At 32.1% G+C, this 21,920-nt stretch overlaps 1 protein-coding gene across 1 annotated transcript in view; it reads right to left on the bottom strand.

Moving 5' to 3' along the window:
* Nucleotides 1–20,686, bottom strand: part of LOC127712819 (uncharacterized protein DDB_G0271670-like) — a 31,996-nt gene extending 11,310 nt beyond the window's left edge. The window contains exons 1-2 of the mRNA XM_052219427.1: nt 20,674–20,686; nt 15,845–17,337 (exon numbers count right to left, since the gene is read on the bottom strand). Of these exons, the coding sequence (XP_052075387.1) occupies nt 15,845–17,337; nt 20,674–20,686 (1,506 nt within the window). The remainder of the gene's footprint in view (nt 1–15,844; nt 17,338–20,673) is intronic.
* Nucleotides 20,687–21,920: the final 1,234 nt, after the last annotated feature.

The raw sequence follows: 21,920 nt of genomic DNA, 5'->3' as shown, positions 1-21,920 counted from the left end.
TAAATCATCACAATAACATATGTATTATCCGAATCTTTCCATTTGTTTTTTAATCCTCATAAGAAACAAGTAGACAGTCTTTTCCTCTGATGTGATATTTGTAATTCTTTGTCGTCTGTGTTCTAGAATGAATGTATACATTGTTCAACTTTTTTATGTTCATTTGTTGTCATACTGAATATTGCTTTATTCCTCAGATCACATGCTACATGTCATAAATCATCTTATATTAAGCACAGGGATCAGTCTTCTTCTTGGACGAATTGCTATGATATATTACAATAATGATTCTCACATAAATTTTTTAACATTTCACTTTTCATGCATATATCTAAATCATCTCTGTATGTTTAATATGATAAGTGCACAGTCTTGTTCTCAGATTATTTATCTTAATGTTTCATTGTGTGGGGGTAATATCTTTTCTTCAAAGTCATCTTAATGCTGAAAAAAGTTGTAAATATTATCATTGGCAAATTTTAATTTATTAGTATAAGATATATAATCTCATACAAAATAGTAAATTTCACTTCAATTTGTATCTTCCTAAGTAGCACCAAAGTAAACTTGAATATAACCTTGTTAAAAATGCATTTTCAAGTTAAAACAATTTTATAAATTTACAATACAGATTAAACTTCATTTCACTAAAACTGATATTTTCTTAAACCTTATCACTCCTTAACCAATATGCCATTTGTCTATTACTTTATATGCACTGACTAAATGAAACTGAGTGAGGAAAAAAAGTTATGTTCACCCAATACAATATAACGATATCAATGTTTACATTATATAGAACTCTTGTTTGACATTATGGAAACTATATGTCTCTCTGGGTATTAGAAATTTCATTCTTATGTGTAGTCATAGATTAGACCGTTGGTTTTTCCGTTTGAATGGTTTTACACTAGTAATTTTTTGGGGCCCTTTATAGCTTGCTGTTCGTTGTGAGCCAATGCTCCGTGTTGAAGGCCGTACCTTGACCTATAATAGTTTACTTTTATAAATTGTAACTTGGATGGAGAGTTGTCTCATTGGCACTCATGCCACATCTTCCTATATCTATAATCATTTAATAAAAGAAAAAGAGAGCAATACAATCATAACTAGAATGTTTCAAGCTCATTACATATAAATAGTTAATAGAAAGAAGATATATTCATACTGTTTAAAATTAAACTTGTGAAAACATTGACCTGTGTCTATTGATAAACAAAAATGTCATAATAATCTGCACAAGATAATATAATTACAACTGACTGACTTTAGATGTCAATTATGATGAATCAATATAACACTTATCTGTTCATATCACTTACAAAAGTATAATAAACCAATAAATCAAATGTGTTATATGTATGAAAACAAAAAGTGATGAATTAAAAATTAATATCAGATTTAAAGTATAAATAAAATAAAAATTATGTTTAAAAAATGGTCACATCATACTGAATATTTATATATAATTTAATTATCTTAATATATCAAATTCCTACTTTTCTAAATTCAGACCAGCTATTGGCATGATTGCATACACTGTGCAATGATTTAGTAAAAATCGATTTTTTTTTTGTCAAATGTACATGCATATTTTCTAGTCTTTTCTTTCTTAATTTCTCTTACCCGCCACCCCCTTCTTTTTCTTCCTGTTTGCAATATGATTATATAAATAAAATGAAAAAATGGAACATATGTGCTTTTAGAGTTATTTGAAGATGCTCAAAATATACTTAATTGTTTTCCTCCATATATAATATGACCATGACCGGTTAGTCTTACAACCCTTTTTCGTAAACACACAATGATCAACGAGTCATGATTTTTAATATAAAAAAAATAATTATGACTTGCCTAAAATTATACATTCGATTTTTAGTTTCTATAAGCACCGTCCTGTGGCCTTGTCATTTTGAAGTAGCCAGAAAAACGAGTAACAATACACCAATCTCGAGTTGTTTTTTATGAGTGAATTACATCGGTTGACCCGAGGTCAATCGGCTACAACAATCGATTCTTACTGTGACGTAATAACATAAGCATCCTGGCATAGGAAATTTACGGGAAAGTGCACGAATTGGAAAGTCGTCTATTTAGCCCCCTTTGAAAAGAAAGGTTCTTCAATGAAATGACATAGACGGGCCTCGGCAGTAAAACGATATGATAATTTAAAACAAACTTACCTCAAATTAAAAGCCATATTCATCTTTTAAACGTGTTTTTAATTGACAATTGATAAGACACTCATGACAATATGCCCGATCAGTTGGTGATCACGACGTATGACGTGATGTGCAAGCTCAACATTGACGTTGTTGAAATGATTTAGTCAATCAGATTCCGCATACTGTGGATTCATTTATTTTCATGGGTACCAATTTTCGTGGATTTAAGAATGCCTGCATTTTCGTGAATATTTGATTTCGTGGCTTTGCCATAGTCTGCATACAAACCTATAGAAAATTTGCAATTCAATGAACATTTTAAATAGTGGTTCACATGTGCTGCCATGAAAATTGGTTTCCAACGAAAAATAATGAATATACAGTAGTTCGGTAAATGAAGTCAGGTTAAGTTTTTGATGCAAACTACGATATTCCGTGACAATTTTTTTTTAAGTACATTAACCTACATGTACTTGCGTTTTCCCCGAATGTGACCTACAAAATTACATTTATCACCAGGTTTGTATATATTGACATGAGCAAGACGACGGGTGCCACATGTGGAGCAGGATCTGCAACCTCTTCCAGAGCACCTGGTACCATCCCCGGTTTTTTGTGGGATTCGTGTTGCTCAGTTTTTAGTTTTTTATGTTGTGTTTTGTATACTGTTGTTTTTCTTTTCTTGTGTTCTGTATCGTTTTTTTTTTTTTTTTTTTGCTACTGCGTTGTCATTTTATTTTTACAATGTGAGTTTAAATGTCCCTTTGGTATATTTCACCTCTTTTTTCAAATAATATTATCTGCTATTTCGTTATTATGTCGTTTATTACAATGGTTCATCATTTTTAATAAATCATTTTTCTGAAGATATGTATTCCAATTTGTCAGACAGGTTGAAAGACATTTGTTGAATAGTGTATTTAATATACAACATACCCTCAGAATGCTTGTTACTATTTTTGTGTGTTAAGTTTGAGAATTTGTTTTATCTTATACTAATATGATTATTTTTTTGAATTTCACCAGTCATTTGAAGGATGTGTTTCACCTCTCGAAGCCACAACACAAATATTCTTATTTTTTTGTGATTGTGACATCACCAAATGAAATGTATCAGCAGATTTTCACTTGTCACTAGCTACACGATAAGCGCAACAAGTAGAGCAGTAACTTTCTACCCACCTGCAACGCCTGGATGTACCCAAGATTTTGGGGGAGTTTATGTTGCTAAATCTAGTTTTCTGCGAACTGTTTTTGCGGGCTGTTGCATGTCTTTTTGTTGTTTTCCTTATAACCACGGTTGTCTTTTTTTTCTCTAACACTTATGCTCTTTCATTGCCCTCTTGGTATTCTTTCTCTTTTCCTCTCTCCTACCGTTTTACTTAGATTTTATTTATCAGTATTTATTCGTTCATAAATGTTTAAACGTCAATCAGGCCTTTTCAGAAAAGGTAAAATTCACAGGTTTGTATGTGAACTGTGTTTATGTTAGATGTATTTCTGCTTTGTATCCATCTGATGAGTTGAGCACTTTTCAACTGATTTTTATAGTTTGTTCTCATGTTGTACTGTTACACCACTGTCCTAGGTTAGGGGAGGGTTGGCGCCTTCAAACTAGTTAACCCCTCCACATTCTATTTGTGTCTGTCCCTAGTCAGCAGCCTATAAGTTAGTGGTTGTCGTTTGTTGCTGTATATCATATTTGTTTATCGTTCATTATTATGTACATAAATCAGGCCGTTAGTTTTCTCGTTTGGATTGTTTTACATTTGTCATTTCGGGGCCTTGTATAGCTGACTATGCGGTATGGGTTTTACTCATTGATGAAGACCGTACGGTGACCTATAGTTGTTAATGTCTGTGTCATCTGGTCTATTGTGGAGAGTTGTCTCATTGGCAATCATATCACATCTTCTTATTTTTATATTTGTAAATCTTGTAGCCTTTTGTATGCCCTTGAAAATAAAAAACACATAATTCCCACAACTTTTAATTCAGACTGATTTTCAATTTTTTTTTTTTTTTAAATATGAGTATATTGAGGTTCTATATGGTCATATAGCTCTTCAACTGTTTAAGAATAAGAATTCGGCTTTTGAAAGCACTGGGTCGATACCTCTGCTGGTGGACTATCAGTCCCCGATGGTATCATCAGCTCAGTAGTCCGTATTTCAGTACTGACAAGACTTATAACAAACCTTTGTAAAATTGTCCGTTTATCAATTTTGAAATTATAAAGAGAGTAAGGTTTCCACTCCCTCAGGCAAAGTTGACTTTAGATGGATTTGGCTAATTTTTAGGTACTTTTTAATCATATAGCTCTTCAACTGTTTCGGTTTTTATACATCCATGGATTTCAAATATTCCGCTTTGAGCGTTCCTGATGAAGTTAAATCCAGAAAAGCTATTCGAACGCATGAAATGTATAACGTTTTATTTTCATTTTTTACTTGATATATAATATAATTTTTCTAAATACTAAGGATTTTGTACCCCAGGAATAGATTACTTTAGCAGTATTTTGGAAAAACCTTTCGGAATATTGGGTCCTCAATGCTCTTGAACTTCGTACTTTATTTGGCCTTTTAAACGTTTTTGATTAGAACGCCACCGATGAATTTTTGTAGACAAAACGCAAGAGAGAATGGCGTACGTGCAAAATTATAATCCTAAAAGCTATGATGAGTTCATCATCAACATTACAACAGGCAACAACAAAATATCTGTGTATAAACATGACTTTCACATTTTTGCAATAATTTTAAGGATTACAGTTTTATAAAATAAGTAACTGTCAGGTTAGACTATATTTTGTTCTCAGAGATTTATTAGAACTGTTTCAAATTTACTCTTGACATTAGGTACATCCTTCGTGTTCATGGTAGGGCATACAAATTAAGATATAAGTGTTTTTTAAGTAATAATAAATATGAATAAATAAATAAATGAACGTGCAAACATCTTATACGTTTATGTATTTCACACCCCTTCTTTTATGGTAATATTCTATACAAAGCACAAAAAGGTCGTAAAGGTTACCGAACCTTTATATAGACTTTCAGTGGTTGTCGTTTGTCATATTTTCTTTTCGTTCATTGTTTTGTACATAAATCAGGTCGTTAGTTTTCTAGTTTGAATTGTTTACATTTGTCATTTCGAGGTCTTTTAAGGCTGACTAGGCGGTAGTGGGTATGCTCAATATTACTGTAGGGTAATTTTCTCGTATATTTCATGATGTCATATACTGAACCCCTAACGGGAGGGATTGTGGTCGATTTTCATATGATGAAGACTTAATCTTTCGATCAGCTTAATTGAGGTCTGGAGCTGATGTGTCATTGACTGCTAGTAGTCATTTGGTAATTTGTGTTGATCATTGTCATTTTGCTTAATTTCTTCTGTTACCTATTTTAACATTGGACTCGGCTTCTTTTAAACTGATTTTTTCTAGGCGTAACGATCGATCAAAACATGTTTAACCCCGACGCATTTTTGAAAGGAACCTTTAGCCTTAGTTAGACTTCAGTGTTTTTTTCTTTATTTTGGTTCATTTGTATGTTTTGGAGTTTAGTGTGGCACCCAATTTGTTGAACAAGTATACATTATTGTTACGGAAGCCCGTCTCCGGGCGCGTTGAAGACCAATTGTGGCCTAGAGCTTTTTCTGCTCTTTGGTCGGGTTGTTGTCTTTTTTGGACACATTCTACGTTTCAATTTTCTATTCTACTAAGATAACATTATAACAAGAAAACGTAAAACAGACAAACATCAGTCCTAAAACCTGAAATTATCTCATGTGATCAAGGAGGGTATTCAATCTTTCAATATAATATTTTGAAGCCCTATTTGATTTTTAAGATAACCTACTAATAATGTCTTAACATACTCAATCACCTGTATTTGTGTTTTAAAAGCTTACGATGAAAGTGGAATTCTTGAACCAATTCATTCAAAGAACTTCTAAACATATTTGACCTGTGTAACACTTTTTTAAACAAACAAGCAGCAGAATTATTTCTCGGTCGTTGAAATCCTCAAAATGACAATGCATTGGATTCCAAACGCAATTAACTGGTTTGAATTTTGCCACTGATTTAGGAGCAAGGTCGTGTTGGCATTTCAATATGAATTCTAAAGGACGTAAAAACATGTATTAAGCTCGTATATTTCTTTACGAAATTTATATAACTCTTCTATATAACTATTGATGGAATATTAGTGTCTTCAATGAAATTGACCATAAAAGAGAGGCGAAAGGTACCAAAGGGACATTTAAACTCATAAGTCGAAAATAAACTGAAAACGCCATGGCTAAAAGAGAAAAGACAAACAGATAAACAATAGTACACAAAACACAACATAGAAAACTAAAGACTAAGCAACACGAACCCTACCAAATACTTGGGGTGATCTCAGGTTCTCCGGAAGTGTAAGCAGATCCTGCTCCACATGTGGCAACCGTCGTGTTGCTCATGTTAGTACAAACTCGGTAATAAGTCTAATTCGGTAGATCACATTCTGGAAAAGGGAACGGGATTTTAGTTACGACATAAGCGATGTTTCATCTAAACACGCTATTCGCAGATGACAGTATTTTGAGCAACTTCAAAACTTTGAAAAGAAGGTTGATTCCAGAATAATGTACATTAGTTGCATTTTAAAATTATAAAAAAGTTTTTGACCTATAAAGCATACTAGTATATTTATCTTATTTGTGGGCAAATGAGTATTGAACCACCAAGATACATTTTGCTTTTGCTATCATTTTCCTCATTTTTGAAGGATTTTCTAAGAATTGAATTTTTTGTAATTATTGTACAACATGTACAACTAATCGCTTTCTTTTTGTTTGATGTGGATGTATTGTATCCTATTCTATACGGTTCATTAGTATTGGGCAAAATTTTATCATAAAAGAACCAGAAAAGGCATTTTGTTTAAATAATTATTCTTAACATTTGAAATTGATTTGCATTGTAGGAATTTTTAACGACCGGGAAAAACAGAACGTACAGATAACATGGATAATAAGCTTTCGAATGATGTATAAAATAGCCGTATGTTAGGTGGTTGTATATAAGTCCTTATCTAAGAGTTTTTTTACACACATTTGTTACTGATAATTACAATGGAAACCTAGCTCTGTGTTAGAATGGTTGATAATTGTGGAATATATGGAACACTAGTGAGTTTATTCATAGCAATGTGTTATATAATACTATAAGATTAAGATTAACTCTACAGTTTAAACAGAAATGATTTGCTACTCAGAACTCACCTAAAGCTTAAAATCATAGCCATAAATAGTAGCTACATTATTAAAAATCAGTATCACAAAACTTTACTCGTAAGCAAAACGTAGAATATACATTGTAATAAAAATAGGAATTATGTGACCTTCCCTGACTTTACATTTATTTTTTCCACTGCTTCGGGGTACCTATATCCGATGGTAAAGTTACACAGCAGTATTGGATAATTTCAAAGAACCTGACTGTACCAGCACCTAATGGTAAATGCACATTCTCAACCGATACTAACTTATGCATAATGCAACTTTTGAATGCAAATGTGGCCTTTGAGAACGTTTCTTCTGTCATATCAAGTGTCAAGAAACTATATAATGTAGACTGAAAGAATAAAATCTTTTAAAAAAAGACTAAGTCTCAACCATCAGTTCAAGATTGTTAGTAAGCCAGTCGTAGGCAGCATTTTATGTTGTATACAGGAACATCAAACCATATACACAGATGAGGTAAGGTTAAATAGTCAACCATATGGAATTTGCGACACTACAAATGAAAACAAGCAGCCATTGGGAAAGGGGTTTACGTCAAATGTCAAACAAGGCTGCCCAAACACAGCTACATGTATTCAAACAAATCGTAGGTAATATAGAGTTGCGTTATTATCAGATGACATCTAATGATGAAGTGGAAAATCAATAATCTGTTAAAAATCTGAAAAATATCAAGTGTGCCATGTCATCCAGAACCACTACCTAGGTATCATTTAACTAGTTTCTAGAATCTTTCAGATCATCCATATTACATGGCTTATAGTTGGAATTTTAAACATATAAAATCAAACCTTATCTTGTAAATCGCCTTAATGTTGTCTTCCAAAATAATGGTGCAAATAACCACTTAAAACTCATATTTAAAATTTCTTGAAAATGTAAAAAGTAAAGAAATCCCAAGCAAATTGAATCAGCTGCTGAAAGCTGTACTAGCCTGAGTTCAGAATGAAACAATAATGGCAGGCTACCACGCCTTAGGGCTTTAAAATATATTCATTTCCTCCCCATTGTGGGAAATATGCGGCTATATCACAAAAACTCAAAGATCATCTACACGACGGTTAGCATACTAAATACGATTAATCTTTAAACACTACTTTCAATTCTGTTTTGCCACCTAATACGCTACCAGAATGGATTTTGACCATCTTGGTTGGTTGGTAATACAAAGGCCAAATGCATCTAGACTTGCAATGGAAAACTTAGTTTATAATGTCATCAAAACAAAAAAACAGCGTGTTCATGAACTTATTAACAAATCAAAGTTGGAAATTAAACAAAAAAGAAATGAACTACAAATAATAAGTAGATAGAAAGCAAGAAAACTATGCCAATTTTTGAACAGTGTGAAAAAAGAAAAGGCTAAAGATACCAAACCTCACAAAAATAAAATTTTTCATGTTTCGCAGGTGAACATGAAACCATTCATTTTCACACAATTGACAAAACATTTGAAAACCTTGATTTATAAACTACTTCGATCTTAGAAACAAAACGTCATGGGGGATTTACATGACATTGGTAACTAATTTTGTTCACCAACAATACAGTTTCTGAAAGTTTCGGATAATTTATTACTGTGATTCTTTATTTAACTTAAGAATAATTTACATTATTCAGTTAATTACTGAGAAAACATTGCTTGAAAATATGTCATCCTAAACATTTAAATTACTGTTTTTGAACGTTTACATCATGATGTTAATGTCTTGAAAGTCAGTGATTTTTTTGTGTCGTTTTCATCATTTTTTTTTGAAGATTTACAATATATATAAATTGATTTCATTGCAATATTTTACAAATTAACCTGATATCAGTTTACATTTACAGATAACAGTACTGGAAATATATTTTTGCTCTAACTTTGTATGTATTTGTACTATGTTATACTTTGAAGTGGTGAGACAACTGCTGACCAATATGATGGACCTAGCTGTTTGATAATGGAACTTTTTTATTCAGACTAAATTCATGAAATATATATATTGCTTATCTTTGTGTAAAGCAAAGATAAAAAAAATAAAGCATTTTAGTATAATTTTATCTTTTCATTGTAAAAGTGGCATTCTTGATTAGCTACTCTTAGACTGGATTATATCTTTTCATGACACTGCAATAGGACCGGCACATTATGTTCTAAAGTTTTATACATGTAATAATATTCACCCAAAACACTTACAGTAATTTATCATAATAAAAATAATGAAACAACTATTGTCCTAATATATATATTAAAGTATTTCAAGATGCCATATTTTTTTTATTTTGCAACTGCATAATCTAAATCTCAAAACATGTATTACTTAAAACAGCTGAAAATGCCGAAGTACTCACAATTAGCGTTTATTAATAAAATTTAATGATCTAATAATTAAATTGATTTATTGCATTCAAAATACATGTATTTGTTTATTGAGTTTCGATTGTACAGTCAGTCCATTGTTTACGGTTTGCCATTTAAATCTTTACAACCATATATTTAAACATACGAAAGAATATGCTTTGAAGCGCCTCGTGGACTTTTGTCATATATAAACACGTGTTCCCGCTCAATTTTCATTCAATGATTATTTCTCAACAGAATTGCACAAGGATAGGACCAGAGCGTAAATAAGATAAGTTGGTTAAGTTTATCCGTTATACTTAAGATAAGTTTCCTTTTATTCATTTTAATTTACTATAATAATTTGGTTTATATTTAAAGAGCAAACCTTTTTTACCTGTGAGTTGAAATTCTGTGACGATAAAGTAAAACGGGTAACTTTAAGTTTAACACGTGTTCGTATAATTATATGTTTCTCTTCACGTTCATTATTAAATTAATGAATTGTTTAATGTCACTTTAATTAGATTTATATATATATATGTGCTTATTTATGACCATTCATTTTCATTTACTTATGGTTGTTGCATTTAATTCACAGTTCTATCGGTAAGTTTTTGTTTCTATTTTACCATAGTAGCAATAAATATGCTCATGTATAATTAGCTATGGAATACTTGTGTAGGCTTGCTGACAATTATACGCTTAGTTACATTATTTTAATTTATGTTCTTTACCTGCACATAATTCAGGTACTAAATTGACACTGAAATACCGGTTATTCAAGTTACGGAAGGCCCGATTATTACAAATGTGACGGCATTTATTTAATTATAAATACAACTGCTGTTTAGTTTGTTGCATGTTATTGTGCATTTAATGCTTTCTTAAGATTTGATTCAATAAATTGATAATGATATTATACCTGTTATGATGTTATGGAACACACGATTCTTACAAATGTAATGGCATTTACAACTGCCGTTCAAATTAATGCTGGTTATTATACACTTATAGATGTCTTAAGAGGCGTACATTATATACACATTTATAATAGTATATATTTAAGGTACGGAGCATTTTATCTATATGCAGCCGAGGCATCAATGTAATGTTTCATAAATTAAAACATCTTTATATATTTATAAAAACAATATACTTATAATGACTTCATTTTATAAAAGAATAGAAGAAATGAAGTAAGCCGGAGATTAAGACCAAGGGTAAACAACGTTGGAGTTCAACGACCTGCTCCTCGTGAAGTACCAGCACCAGAACAGGTACCCGTTCCTGAGGAAGTTGTCCGAGTGGTAAACAGAGGAAGACACGGAAAAGAAGGCGTGCAGCGCCCGAGCTTCAACAACCAGATCAACCTGTGGAGCCCAATAATCAACCTCCACCTCAGAAACCAACTGAAAACAACGGCAGTTCACGCTCAACCGGGTAATACTTTAAATACTACTGTCCTTTGTTTATACCATGTTCTAATGAAATTGACATAATTATTTCTCAGCAAATAATAGAGAAAATTCGGAATTGTAAAAATGTTGATTTTGGTACTCTTCTTCAACAAAATAGTCAATATTATAGTAGTTTGGACCAGAAACAAAGTGTAATGGTTAAAAATGGAATGCTTGTCATTTCTCATTACCCTTCAAAGGACAATACAATAAATACCATTGAGTTATGGACTGAAGCATTTGCAGTTTTTTTCTAAAATACTTCTTCAAAAACATGCTGGCTTAACACAAGACTTGTTTACATACATGTTAATCATAAGAGTTTTTATATCAGATGCACATTTTGACAGAGTTTACCCGTATGATAGAAAATTTAGATTAAGTGTATCACTAAAACACTCTAAATCTTTGTCTGAGATTGATGGCTTTCTTTGGTTGAAATTCATTGTAAAGGGATCGCAAGGCACACATAATCCTGTAGTCTGCCAGGCTAACTTACAAAGACATTGTTATGATTATAACTTTAAAGGTTATTGTCAAAAATCTCAAGTGTTTTACAGACATAACTGTATGAAATGTTCATTACAACATCCAGTCTTATGTGTTAGATTTGATAGCTTACAAAGTAACCAAGGTTATCATAAGGGATCATTGATGCCACCAGTGTTTATCCAAAATAGATCTCATATGTCTAACCAGTTTCGACAAAACAGGCCTTCATTTGTTCAACAAATAGATATAGGTCACCAATAAACACAAGGTATTTCGTCCCTAGATTTAATCAAATGACATATAGTTAACTTTTCTTTCAGAATTGTCAAAGGATAAATATGATATTTGGAAGAAGGGACATTCACCTATTAATATTGAACAATTAAGATTATCCTAATGAACAGGACAAACAAATTTTGTTTATTGGTTTTAAATTTGGATTTAGATTGAATCATAATTGACCAAGATTTCCACTTGAATCAAAAAATTAATATCTTTTTTGACAAATCCTATTGGAGCTAGATGTAAGATTGAATCTGAAATATCGTTATGAAGAATAGCAGGTGCTCTTTGTAAGAGACCAATATCTAATCTTAGATATTCTCCTATTGGATTAGTTAAAAAAAAAAAAAAACAAAAAAAAAAACAAAAAAAAAAAACAAAAAAAAACATGTTTTTCGTCTGATTACCCATTTATCATATCAGCCATTGAGCAGCGTTAACGACTTCATCGATGAAAGGTTTACCATTGCTAAATATTCTTCATTTGATAATGCTGTTGATTACTTCCGGTTTATACATGAGATTTTGACTAACTTGGTTTTAAAATTGTAAATGAATACTACATAGACGAGGCAATGACATTGGGCTGCTCAATTTCATATGCTAAATTTGAGAAGTTTTTAGCCTTTTTGAATTGGTTTTAAAAATAAGTCTGGTTTAAATAATATAGACCACTATTTGGTAGAATTTTAATATTGTTGGCTAATCAGATTCTGATGAATGTGAACAACTGATGTTTCAGAATGATGAAATTTGCAAAGAAATGGTAGTCTCACTTGCAAAAAAAAAAATGAAGGTCCAACTACACTGATTGAATATCTGGGTCTTACAATTGATACTGTTAATATGCTTGTTTAAATTCCACATGAAAAGATTGAAGAACTTTTAAACAGAATTAATAATTTATAAGCTATGAAAAAAGTAACGTTAAAAGAATTGCAGTCAATATGTGGTTCATTAGTTTTCTGCACGAAGGCTTTACCTGCTGGAAGAGCGTTTAGTTGTATACGACCATGGACAAAGTGTCAAATCCGTTTCACTTTTATCTATTGATATGGAAATTATTTTTGGAACAGTATAATAGGATTTCGTATTTAAATGATATAGGATGGATATCAAATTTTTATTTTGAACTATATACAGATACTGCTGGTGAATAAGGTAAAGGGTGTGCAATTTATATTAATGGTCAATTGAGTGGCATAAAGAATGTAATAGTTCAGAAATAATTGAAGATATAACATATTTTGAAATCATTCCAATAACACTGGTTTGAGAAATTATACAAGAAACATACTTTTTCCCATTGATAACCTGGCAGTAGTGAATGTTTTAAACAAAATGTCAAGAAAATATTAACTAGTTTCGTCCGTTTTTAGTTTAATTATTCACTGTTCACTAATTGGTAATTTTCAGTTTAAAGCTGTTCACATTTTGTCAAAGGACAATGCAATTGCTGATGCATTATCTCGTGCAAATTTTCAGAAATATCAATGTCTGCACCACTTGACAGCTTTTTTCCACATCCGATTCCAGTGGAGTTCTGGAACCTTTTAAAGATGAAGTGAATAAACTTTTAAGGCAATCTGTTTCTTCAAATACAATGGATGTGTATGAAAATGCATCTATTCATTCATAAATTTCTGACCTGTTTTCGAATAGAAGAAAGTTGGCCACCTCCTGTTAATCATACAATTAATTTACATAGCTTTCATAAATAGTTATTCCTATAACCTTCAAAAACATATCTATCAGGAATTAATCATAAGTTGAAAATGAATAATTGAAATGATTATAGCAAATCATTTATTTTGAAAATAATGTTAAAAGGTAAAAAAGTAAAAGAAAACCTATTACTGAAGGACGCCTCCGGGTGCGGGAATTTCTCGCTGCATTGAAGACCTGTTGGTGACCTTCTGCTGTTGTCTGTTCTATGGTCGGGTTGTTGTCTCTTTGACACATTCCCCATTTCCATTCTCAATTTTACTGTTGATGTATTAAAACAACTTGAATTAATTCTTCAATGTTTGTAAATGTTTAGGGGAGGATTTGCTTAAGCCTTTTTTGGATTTATGAGAATTAGAGAAATCACAAAACTGATAATCATGTTTAAAAAAAATTCAGATATTAAATTTGATATTAATTCTAAAGTTTTTGTTACAATTATGTCTTCTAAGAAGGATCAAATTGGTTGTTCGACAAGTTTAATGTTGTTTTCAAATGATAATGATGATGAACATTGTGTTGTCAAAACATTAACAGATAACTTACAGTTACATACAAGTTGATGTGGGCAGGAATGTCCGGTATGTCACTATATAATTTTGTACCAATAGAAGAGAATGTGATACATGGTGGGGGTTTACCAGATGCTGTTTTGCTTCACTGTGGTGGCAATGAAATTAGACTTGTAAACTGTGCAAACAATTTTATTTTATATTTAATTTATGCTAGATATAGTTGGACGTATGGTGAATGGAAGTTAAATTATTTTTTCAAGCATATTACCAAGGTTGAAATGAAGATGTTCAAAAGATTTAAAAGCAATGGATGCAACCAGGAAACGTACAAATAGGGGAGTTCAATCACATTTAATTAAAACTGGGGGTTACACTATAATTCATTCTGTTTTTGAAGTCAAACTCTTATCTTTGGTTAGTCATGATGGAGTACATTTATCGTTTATTGGCAATGATATAGTTTTGAATTCTTTTCAAACTGCTTTAGAACAATTTGATAATATACCAAATAATTCTGTTTATCCGATGCATGAATGATGTTTGTTTATATTTGTTGTATGTTGAAATGAATAACAACTAGTTGATATATTTTCGTTTAATTTATGCTGCTTATTCAATTGTCATGGCGGATTAGCATTTGATTGAGAGTTCAATAAAATGCCAATTTTGGCAGTGATTTATTCAAATATTGTTCATTGAGCTGTTATGGATCTGCCCAGCAGCTAGAAATTATTATGCATTTACTGTTGGTTTTACCTTCAGTGACCAATTGTCATCAAGTTTTAACTTGTTGGCCAGTTTGTTGATGTTGGTTGTTTGTTGGTTGATATTGTTGAATATTGTTGAATAAATGCCATGACAAATAATAAGCCAAATTTCAATTGTTTGTTGTTTATATTATTCTGGCGAAGGAATGAGACAAAACAAATCTATAATTGTATATTTATTGCACAAATTGAATATGCAATAATATTAAAAATGTTAGTAAATCAAATGTATTCAATTGATTTATACATTTATACGTATGTATTTACAGTGAGTTTGTCTAGAAATTTTGGCAGAAAAAAAGGTCAACAAAGTCTGGCAGATCTTAGGCTGATTAAACATCTTTTGCCATAGAGTACATTCAAATAAAACATGAATATTAATTACATCGAAGAAAAAAGTTGTTGTTTTACTTCATTTTATAGTTTGTTTGTTATTACCAATCAAAAATGAATTTCTGAACATAAAACAAAAAGTCAATCTTATAACTATTAAGCCTTTATTGAAAATACAATTATAAACTTTAAAGTGTAAAACAATATTGTAAAATGTTGTTGTGTTCATACAAACATAAATTATAGTATGTTTTTTTGTCTGTCCGTACGTTAACAAATTCATGTTAAAACAAACATTTATTCAGGTTTTTTTTTGTTCAGACATTTTTTTCTCTTTTAAAAAACATGTACAGTTACTTATATCGATTGCAATTAAAATAACAACCGGGATAAAAATACACAAGGCGCCAACATATCCAATCATTTGAGATGAAATTCGGTTGTCTTGTATCGATATTTTAGAGTAGATATATGACAATGTTACCTTTCTGTCAATTGCTATTGCTCGAATTAGCTTTTCTATTTCAACCCTGAACTCATTCGAATTAATGTCATAACAAAAACAAGTACATAAACTTCCATTAGTTGTAATTACATCGGTACTTGTGAGCGTTGTGGTCATTTGCACTGTTTTTGGAGTTGTTGTAGTGCTTGCTCCTTCCCCTGATAGTGATGTTAACGTATTTGTATCGTTTTTTGATGTGACTGATGTTATTGTTGATGTTTGTTTCGAATAGGTGTTGACCGTGACTGAATTTGTTATTGACGGAGACGTCATTAAAGTAGCTGGTTTTGACTCACTGGTGACGTTGACTGAATTTGTTATTGGAGAAGACGGCATTGAAGTGACTGGATCTGACTCACTCGTGACGTCGACAGAATGTGTTATTGACGAAGACTTCATTGAAGTAACTGGTTCTAACTCACTGGTTACGTCGACTAAATTTGTTATTGAAGAAGACGTCGTTGGAGAAGCTTGTTCTGACTCACTGGTGACGTCGACAGAATTTGTAGTTGAAGAAGATGTCGTTGGAGTAGGTGGTTCTGACTTACTGGTGACGTCGACAGAATTTGTAGTTGAAGAAGACGTCATTGGAGTAGGTGGATCTGACTCACTGGTGACGTCGACAGAATTTGTAGTTGAAGAAGATGTCGTTGGAGTAGGTAGTTCTGACTCACTGGTGACGTCGACAGAATTTGTAGTTGAAGAAAACGTCGTTGTAGTAGGTGGTTCTGACTCACTGGTGACGTCGACAGAATATGTAATTGAAGAAGACGTCGTTGGAGTAGGTGGTTCTGACTCACTGGTGACGTCGACAGAATTTGTAGTTGAAGAAGACGTCGTTGTAGTAGGTGGTTCTGACTCACTGGTGACGTCGACAGAATTTGTAGTTGAAGATGACGTCGTTGGAGTAGGTGGTTCTGAATCATTTGTGAAGTCGACAGAATTTGTAGTTGAAGAAGACGTCGTCGGAGTAGGTGGTTCTGACTCACTTGTGACGTCGACAGAATTTGTAGTTGAAGATGACGTCGTTGGAGCAGGTGGTTCTGACTCACTGGTGACGTCGACAGAATTTGTAGTTGAAGAAAATGTCGTTGGAGTAGGTGATTCTGACTCACTGGTGATGTCGATAGAATTTGTAGTTGATGAAGACTTCATTGGAGTAGGTGGTTCTGATTCACTGGTGACGTCGACAGAATTTGTAGTTGAAGAAGACTTCATTGGAGTAGGAGGTTCTGACTCACTGGTGACGTCGACAGAATTTGTAGTTGAAGAAGACTTCATTGGAGTAGGTGGTTCTGATTCACTGGTGACGTCGACAGAATTTGTAGTTGAAGAAGACTTCATTGGAGTAGGAGGTTCTGACTCACTGGTGACGTCGACAGAATTTGTAGTTGAAGAAGATGTCGTTGGAGTAGGTGGTTCTGGCTCACTTGTGACGTCGACAGAATTTGTAGTTGTGTCAACCTGTACATCTGAAATTCATCAATGAAATAGGTATAATTTTACTGTAGAGACAAAACAGAAAAGCTTGTCTGGTGTGGTTTTTGTTTTATGTAGTCTTGTCTTGTCAAAAAGCTAGTCTTGTGGTGTTTTTTTTTTTTCATTTGTTTTAGAGTTTAGTGTGGCGTCCATTTTGCTGAACTAGTGAACATCACTGTTTAGGGCCCAGCTGAAGCCCGCCTCCTGGTGCTATTTTTTTCTCGCTGCGTTGAAGACCCATTTGTGGCCTTGAGCTGTTTCTTGCTCTTTGGTCGGGTTGTTGCCTCTTTGACACATTCCCCGTTTATTCTCTATCTTAGACTAATCTACTGCAAGTTGTTGAGATATGTCTACAACATTTTCGAACCTTGTTGCATAGGATATTTGTATTATTTATTCTAATCCTACTTTGGATAAGTGTATAATTCTTTTGATTTGTTCAGTTGTTTCAATGACGCGATCTTATTCATGGTAAGAGAAGGCCATTCTTTTAACCTTAATTCCAAAAGTATTATAAATCTACCAAAAAAAAATTCCCTCAGGTATTTATGAGACTTTTAGTGATTTCATTTTTGAATGTTGTCTTACACATTTGCATTAAGCCTTCCAACTTTGTACACTTAGTGCAAAAGAGTAATAACTGCCAAAAAAAGCCTCATTTTGAAATCTTGCCATTAATATTTAGATATGAGCATCAGCTTCGACAAAATTAGCTTCCTTAAAATTGTATTTAACAAAGATTTTAATGTGTATAGAATATTTTTGCTCATATATATTTTGACCAAAAACTGGGCTTTGAATGTATAAATTCGGTCGTTAACGTAAATTTCGATGTATATGACGTCATAGTGACATAACAAGGTGGCCTTTCATAAAATAAGTTTCAAGGTAATATTAACCTATTTATTTATTAATACAATTAACGAAATTTTTAAGGGCTTTCTTTAAATATATTTTAAGGGGTTCCCCGGAACCCTGTGTCTCGCCTGCGATTGATGCTGTCAGTATAAAAGTGTATGTTGACTTAAAAAGTCCATTTATCAGTAAAAACAGAACTTTAAAAAAAACGTTTTCTTTTGATGCTATTTTTCGGTCTTGAACATAAGCCTCTGTCCAAGTTTCAATCAATGAAGGTTTACAAATTTATCATGTCAAAAAGATTTAATCGTAGACTATCTGTAAAAAAAACTACGTCTATCAGAAAAATACTGAAAATGAAAATATGTTTTCAAAAGTTTGCTTCAGACATTACTCTTAATCATAAAAAAGCTTTTTGCAAAATTTCATAAAATGCTATAAAGGTTTGACAAAGTAATTGATGTGTAACAAACTTTTACCCAAGACTGTATCTACTTGTTAACAGTTAAAAAAAACTAAGTCTATTTATCAGTTGAATACAGGAAAATGAAAATAAATATTTTCAAAATTTTGCTCTGGATACTGTATTTTGGTCATATACATGAAGCATGAATTCCATGAAGGTTTCACAAAGTTATTGATCTTTAAAAACACTTTAACCGCAGACTGAACCTTAATGTTAACGACGCCGATGCAGACTTCGGAATCTAGGATCGCTCTGTCATGCTTTCGCGACATAAATGTCGCAGGCTAAACAAAAATGATTCAACAGTAACAGAAAAGAGTATAAAATAAGAAAACACATAAACCAAAAGGACAGGACTGGGTTCAACGACGTAACTTCACTTACTTAATTGATAGAGAGATAACCTATAAGTTCCGCCACAAGACAATTTTGTGTCAGCAGGGCATGCTGCATCACAATCAGATTCTGGGCGACGAAGTCCTGTTAGGTTTTTGCGTAATATTGAATCACAGAAGCATTCGACACCAGTCTGAAACAAATATAAAGGCGACTCTCATAGCAATATAGTTTAAAGACAATTTTAAATTTAAGGCATGTGAATTCTGTGTTTAATCTATTTTTGCTCTTACGAACTCAGAAATGTTCGGTCACATGTATAGTTCATCTACGGTAAGGGAAATAACGTGGACGTATTGTCTTACCACGTTGAATCAGGTGGATAAGTTTTCAAATAAAAATAACACTTTATAAATGTAATGCGTTCGAAGTGGTTTTCGGGATTTACCTTCATCGGGAAAAGAACATCGCCAACATTCCCTGTATTATTTAACCGAAATGGTCAAAGTCGTAAAATGGATGAAACCTGGTTCATATATAATACATTGTTAAAGACTTTTTGGTCTTTTGGAAAATGTTGTTTGTGCTGTATTTAGACCCCTCTACAAAGAAATTTGTTTGACATGCACACGTATAAAAATTGCGGTTTTTATCCAACGCAATCATAGGATTGAACGTTGTTTTCAATTTAGACTTGTTTATATACATATATATACATATATTTTAGGAACGCTTCATTTATATATTTAAAAAAAAAACACTTATTTCAAAATAAATACAGTAACCGGATTTTTTACTCAAACCGCTAAATGAGTTAACGCCATTGACACTGCAACCAAATAACACCAAAAAACAATTTTAGATTTATGTCTTCTTAGCTGATCGTGAACTTATAATAATGATTCAAAGATCACAGATAAGTTTTATCGTGTTTGATTTACTTTTGACTTAACATTGATATTTAAGCAACAGTAAAAAAAAATGTCATTGAAATAGAAGTTGTTTTCTCCACCGAACGATAAGCTGGTTAGCGGTTTTTATAATTATATATGATAAGTTACAACCAACACTGGAGTGCCCTCCAAATTATGTTGTTTGTGTTGTTTGGTTGCAGTCTCTTATAAAAGATAAATCTTGGTATGCATTAGTTTCAATGAGTTGAATACATAAATAACCCCTTTTTTATTTGTGTAATTCATCTCGGGGATAAAAACCAAGAATTTAATTGTTAAAGTAAACATCTTTAAAATTCGAAATCTCTTAAATAATAAGCATACACTTAATTGATAATAAAGTAACATATTCATTGAAATGCAACCCTAGCAAATGAATTTTAGTCTAAAACGGTTATACTGATCAAAACATCCTCTGAAAAATCTGAAACTAAATGTTAAAACTTGTTAAAAGTTTAAGTCATTATTCAGATATTTTATTATTTCATATTCCCAACTGTTCGGATGTTTTGCTTGCAGTCAATTTAGACCTGTTCGGTTCCCTTTCAGACAATTCAGTATCTAGTTGTTCCGTGCAGACAAGTTACAGCTACTGAATAGTCTTAACATATACTGAGCATATCCTAATACGTTTGAACCGTATCATTTCCATTACCAGAAATACTCTTTTACTATACTCTGATTTCTCACGTCATTTAAACGTTGTATGGGCTAACTGGATCCCTGCATCTTTGAACTGATAAAGTAATTGTGACTGCTTGACATTTTTCAAACACCCATTTATGTACATAATCAAACCCTGCCTTAAGAAATATATTAATTCTATCATTTAAAACAGTTATCGAAGTAGTCATAAGGAAGTTAGAATATTCATCCCTTAACTCAACATACTAACGTAGATTTTATGCCCAACAGTCGCACAAATGACGTCAAAAAACGTCACCTAAAGCCAAACACTTTGAGGAAAAGATAACGATTGGAATCAATCGTATTGACTAAAGCGAATAGACTGAACAGATCTGAATTTAGCGCAGTGGATACATCTGAAAACCAATTTGAAGACTGAAGCTGACTAATGTGTTTGTTCAATCTTTTAAGAGCTGTCCAGATCAAAACGACCTTTTCTGTTCAAAATTGGTTTACAAGTGAGTGTTTTTAGTAGTTTTATTTTGGGTCGCTGTATATTAAAATGTTTGTACGACCAATGCTTTAATTTACAACACATTACGATACATTCTTCAAAAGCAAACCGGTGATTAAGATTAAAGTTTTAAAACAATTATAGTTAGTCTTGTATGTTTTTTAATTTTAGTTCATTTATATGTTTTTGAGTTTGGTGTGTCGTCCATTTTCATTGAACTAGTACACAGTTCGTTACGGGGCCAGGGCCACATTCCCTCCATTTCCAATTTTATGTTGAAAATAGAACAAATACTCATCAAAGATACCAGAAGAAGCAATTTCCGTCTACATCTGACTCATCAATTCAGTTCAAATCATTTTGAAGGTCACAAAACCGTCCTTGAACTAATAGAATTTCATTTAAATAACAATTTCCTTTTCTTTTGCAGCTTTCGATGAAGGAACTAAGTTGAAAACGGTTAAAGTACTTGTTGACAATGGTAACGATACACAAATATGAACTCAAATTATCATAAATTATAATAAATATAATAAACATTATTAAATTATCTAATGAAATGATCAATTTCCAAAGCAAATGCATATGAATTGGAAAACCTTCATCAATTTGAAGATGAAAATTGAGTATCTTGGAAGATATTTTTTAAGACAGTTTTAGTCATGTAGTATAAGTTTGAAGTTCAAATATCGGTTTTTGCTGAAAAAAGAAGATATCAAATAAGATGGCCAATCAAAAATTATTGCATCGGTTGACTTGTACAAGTTGTATCAATCGTGGTTTAAATAACAAACAGCATCGTGTAAGCCTTAGACCAAAAGA

This window comes from Mytilus californianus, unplaced genomic scaffold (assembly GCF_021869535.1).
Source record: "Mytilus californianus isolate M0D057914Y unplaced genomic scaffold, xbMytCali1.0.p SCAF_8, whole genome shotgun sequence".
Taxonomy (NCBI): domain Eukaryota; kingdom Metazoa; phylum Mollusca; class Bivalvia; order Mytilida; family Mytilidae; genus Mytilus; species Mytilus californianus.
Note: the sequence above shows the minus strand (reverse complement) of the source record. Positions and strands in the feature narration are given on the sequence as shown.